At 45.4% G+C, this 5,000-nt stretch overlaps 1 protein-coding gene across 4 annotated transcripts in view; it reads right to left on the bottom strand.

Moving 5' to 3' along the window:
* Nucleotides 1–5,000, bottom strand: part of kif13ba (kinesin family member 13Ba) — a 116,994-nt gene that overhangs the window by 59,323 nt on the left and 52,671 nt on the right. For all 4 annotated transcript variants that reach the window (XM_063183846.1, XM_063183849.1, XM_063183847.1 and 1 more), the window contains exons 9-10: nucleotides 2,011–2,123; nucleotides 483–594 (exon numbers count right to left, since the gene is read on the bottom strand). In XM_063183846.1, the coding sequence (XP_063039916.1) occupies nucleotides 483–594; nucleotides 2,011–2,123 (225 nt within the window). The remainder of the gene's footprint in view (nucleotides 1–482; nucleotides 595–2,010; nucleotides 2,124–5,000) is intronic.

Below are 5,000 nucleotides of genomic sequence, written 5' to 3'. Positions count from 1 at the left end.
TATTAACTTCTTTTGGGTGGTATATTTCTATTCAGTCGTCATTGTAAATGCTATTTTTTGTTGTGGTAAGTTGTAACATTTTTTCTATCAGTGGTATTAGGCAACACAACATAGGCCTAGTTGCGCACATAGTGCTCTCCCGTGGAGGAAAAAAAAACATATATTTGTCGCACCAGAGTATATATCGCATGTCCAGACAAACCATGAAAAAAAGTGCGACTTGTAGTCCGAAAAATACGGTACATTAACTATACTTGTGTAAAGGCAGAACATGTGAGCGCAGTAGTGCATGCAATTCTATGGCTGTTTGGGTCAGTTGGTCTGTCTGTGTGTGTGTCTGTGTGTGTGTCTGTGTGTGTGTGTGTGTGTCTGTGTGTGTGTCTGTGTGTGTGTCTGTGTGTGTGTCTGTGTGTGTGTCTGTGTGTGTGTCTGTGTGTGTGTCTGTGTGTGTGTCTGTGTGTGTGTCTGTGTGTGTTTCTCACTTTAAGCAGCCAGGTGAGCACAGAGTCTCTGTAGGGCACAAACTTGGTCTTGTTCTTGCCGGCACCCTGATCCGCCAACGCTGAGATGACCAGACCCAGAGTAGTTAAGGACCTGAGAGGGGGGGGTGGAGATAGAGAGGAAGAAGGAAAGAAAAACAAGACAAAAGGGAAGCGAGAGAGAGAGAGAGAGAGAGAGAGAGAGAGAGAGAGAGAGAGAGAGAGAGAGAGAGAGAGAGAGAGAGAGAGAGAGAGATGGAGAGAGAGATGGAGAGAAATAAATAGAGTGTGAGACAATAAGAAAGGCGTGTGTGTGCGCGTGTGTGTGTGTGTGTGTGTGAGTGTGTGTGTGTGAGTGTGTGAGTGTGTGAGTGTGTGAGTGTGTGAGTGAGAGAGAGAGTGTCCACTATGTGGTTCTGTCATGACTCCAGGCCAGAACTGGCCTCAGAATGACTCTCTCTCATACTCTCCTCACACACTCAGGCACTAGCATGAGCGCACATACACACACACACACACACACACACACACACACATAGACACAGAGGGTTGTTTGAGGAGGTTTCCGTGTAGGTGGCCAAGTCTGTGCTGTGCAGAGAGCAGTGAGGCACGGGCAGCATACAGACAAGCACCAGTACAGCCGCCAGCCAACACCAAGGAAACATCCATCCACTAGCAGACAGACACACATACCTCCTGTGGGTGTGTGTGTGTGTGTGTGTGTGTGTGTGTGTGTGTGTGTGTGTGTGTGTGTGTGTGTGTGTGTGTGTGTGTGTGTGTGTGTGTGTGTGTGTGCTGAAGACCATTGACAGGCAGTGGCTGTGTTTGTACAAGTCTACATTAATAGCTTGTGATTTTCAGTGTAGCTGCAGGCAACAGAAATTGTTCATGTGATGCTGTGCATTTGTGTGTGTGCGTGTGTGCGTACTCATGGAGAATATGAATGTGTCTGTGCAGGCAAGAGAGAAATTATCGTATTGAAACCAATATAAGACAGGATTTTTGTTTTAAAAATAGGTCTTTAAAAGGGGGTCTTCGTCTTATTTTCCCAGACTAGATAAAATATCACCAAAAATAAATCTCCCTCGGCACTTTATGAATGCCAATCGAACATGAAATGTCAACGTGGTGCTGATAGACAGCGCAAGGGTTTCAAGCGCAGCTTGTCAATCTGCATTTGGTCAGGTTTGGTTTTAATAGTCCAACAGAAAACTTCTGGATGCACAAAATGAAAGACGATTTGATGAGACAGCTGCAGATTAGATATTGCTGTCAACAAAGCATTTTGGATAATCTGCCCATTGCACAATGGGACTGGACTGGACGCCTCGCTGGCGCACCATCGACAACCAAAGCAAACCCCCTCCCCCTCCCACCCACCTTTCACTTTTCTGCGAGTGTATGGAATGCTTATATTATATTGTTTATATTCAGGCTAGTCTTATATTCAGGTCAATACGGTGAGTCTCCATTCATGTGATTCTGATTGATTTAATAGATTGCAAGGTGCATGTGTGTGTGCGTGTCATACTTGTTGATATTGCTGCCTTCCTTCAGCCTCTCCCCTGCTGCTCCGGTCTTGGCCGCTCTCTCGCTCCCCGCCAGATCCACCAGACTCAGCTTACTCACCTTCTCACCACTCGTCTACAGCAGAGAGAGAGAGAGAGAGAGAGAGAGAGAGAGAGAGAGAGAGAAGGAAGGATAGAGAGAGGGGAAGAACGAGGGGAGGAGAAATGGACACATTTCGTTTAAAAAGAGGGAAACAATTACAGCAATTCACTACACAATATCATTCGGTTTTTGAAAGTTGACATTGTTTGGCTGTCTTGACATTCAAAAAAAAAAAAATCGGAATGACACAGTATCACAAATGCTGGTTAATGGGTTATTAATGTCACCAAATATTCAAGAAGTATGCAAATGACAAGTGTTAGCAGGCATAGGCAAAATATGGTAAACAGGTAGGTAGGTAAATAGAACAGGCTCCTTTGTGAGGTGTGTATGGCTGTGAGAGTGTGTGTATGTGTGTGTCTGTGTGTGTGTGTGTGTGTGTGTGTGTGTGTGTGTGTGTGTGTGTGTGTGTGTGTGTGTGTGTGTGTGTGTGTGTGTGTGTGTGTGTGTGTGTGTGTGTGTGTGTGTGTGTGTGTGTGTGTGTGTGACTGTGAGAGTGTGTGTGGTTGTAAGCGTGTGTGTGTGTGGTTGTAAGCGTGTGTGTGTGTGGTTGTAAGCGTGTGTGTGTGTGTGCGCGTGTGTATGTGTGTATAAATGGGGGCATCTGATGTAGTGAGCTCGTTGCTCGTTAGGCTGCCTGTGCTGTGCTGCTCTACACGGGCCCAAAACAATGGAGCAGGAGGGATACGGCTGCAGCACACTAACAAGACACCATTGTGTTCTCTCTCTCTCTCTCTCTCTCTCTCTCTCTCTCTCTCTCTCTCTCTCTCTCTCGCTCTCTCTGAATGTGCACTCTTGTGTTTTCCAGCTTTTTGTCTCTCTCTCTCTCTCTCTCTCTCTCTCTCTCTCTCTCTCTCTCTCTCTAACTTTCCATCGCATTCATCTCTTTTCTCTCTCTCTCTCTCTGTGTGTCTCTGTCTCTCATCCTCTCTTTCGTATTCTCTCTCTCTCTCTTTCAAACGCACACACGCATACACACACGGCCTCTCATTTTATCTCCCTTCCATCAAACTTGTCTTTCTCTCACTTTCATTCGCACACTCTCACAGGAAAGTGTCACTTCACTAAAACACAGTGTCACAGAGTTTGTTTGAATTTTCAGTGGACGAGAGAATGAGCTTGTTTGGACAATCTGAGCCAGTCCGCCATTTTCAAACTCGCTCTCCCCCACCCCCGCCCTCTCTCTCACCCACCTTTCAATCTGTCACTGTGTGTCCACCACATATTTTCCTTATGGCTCACCAGTATTACAGTATACTTCTCACATGCTCTTCCATTTACTTTCCAACAGCTCTTTTCCTTCCTCTTCAAACCACTTTCATCATCTTCCATCTCTCTTGTAGTCCAAACACTGCGGTGCCATTATGCAGTCATACTGTCAGTCTTCTCTCCGTCCGCTTCTGTCTCTCTCTGTCTCTCTCTGTCTCTCTCTGTCTCTCTCTCTGTCTCTCTCTGTCTCTCTCTTTGTCTCTCTCTTTGTCTCTCTCTCTGTCTCTCTCTCTCTCTCTCTCTCTCTCTCTCTCTCTCTCTCTCTGCGTGACTTGCTTTTTAATCGCTATCTCTCTCACTCTTGAAACACAATGTTGCCTTCATCCTCCCTTTTATTCTACCGTTCGTTATCGCTCCGTGGTGTCATCCGCTTATCTCTTCATGCCAACACACAATGCCACTCGTCTCGCTTTCATTTTTCATCACTCAATCAGTCTCTCCTTTAATCATCTTCTCCCTCTCCATCCCGATAAGGTAAAACACCACTTGTTTTTCCTTGAAGTGTGCATTTGTGCGCGCGCGCGCGAGCGAGCGAGCGAGCGAGCGAGAGAGAGAGAGAGAGAGAGAGAGAGAGAGAGAGAGAGAGAGAGAGAGCGAGAGCGAGAGCGAGAGCGAGAGCGTGTGTATATGCTGACCGTATGACAGTATGATATGGATGATATATTGTACAATTGTTAAGTGCCAGACTGGTCTGCGGGGCCCCCTCCCCTGTTTTCCGACATTCCAAACTCTCTCTCCCCTTCCCTGTTTTCTGACATTCCTGATCTGAGGTCAGACCGTGCAGCAGAGAATACTACAAGGAGATACAACTTAGGACCCTCTAACTTGCATGGAAAGTTGAAATAATAATTTAATATGTTTTCTCTTGCATGTACACTATTACATTCATTGTGCCTTCTACTCTCTAGTTCTCCTTCACACCGCCCACGTTTACATGAATTCCGAATGAATGATTCGGAATTAAATAGTCCAGTGGAGTTTGCATTGCACTTTGATTTCACTCCAAATTGTGAATTGTTTACATGATATTTTCAAAGCGGAATTAAGTTTATTCAGAAGTAAACTGATTGATTCATTCTGAAAACAAGGCCAGGCAGCCATCAACTCCTAGTCTATATCATGTCCCACTCTGTTCAGTTCAGTTCAGTTTACTTTATTGGTACCTGTGGATAAACAGGTTTCTCCTTCAGAGACAAAGAAAGAGATCTTAAGTAAGAGGAAGTGGCAATCCATAGACGGCTAGAGAAAGAATTTCACCTTTTATCTTCATGTATTTGTTTTCACACTCTTGGTTTTTTGTGTTTCATCTCATGCTCAGTCCATTTCTCTCATGCCCCATCCATCTAAGCTCTCCTTCTCAGTCTGTTTCCTATTAAGTCTGCAATGCCCTCTCTCTCAGTCTCTGACCACATACAGTATATCTCTTGCTCTCTTACTTAGGCTGTCCAATATCTCTTGTCCTCTTACATATGGCAGCAGTAAAAGGGAATGGTGGGGTTCTCTCTCTCTCTCTGTCTCTCTCTCTGTCTCTCTCTCCGTCTCTCTCTCTCTCTCCTCTCTCTCTCTCTCTCTCCTCTCTCT

This window comes from Engraulis encrasicolus, chromosome 19, assembly GCF_034702125.1.
Source record: "Engraulis encrasicolus isolate BLACKSEA-1 chromosome 19, IST_EnEncr_1.0, whole genome shotgun sequence".
NCBI classification, from domain to species: Eukaryota; Metazoa; Chordata; class Actinopteri; order Clupeiformes; family Engraulidae; genus Engraulis; species Engraulis encrasicolus.
This window is presented reverse-complemented; position numbering and strand designations above follow the sequence as displayed.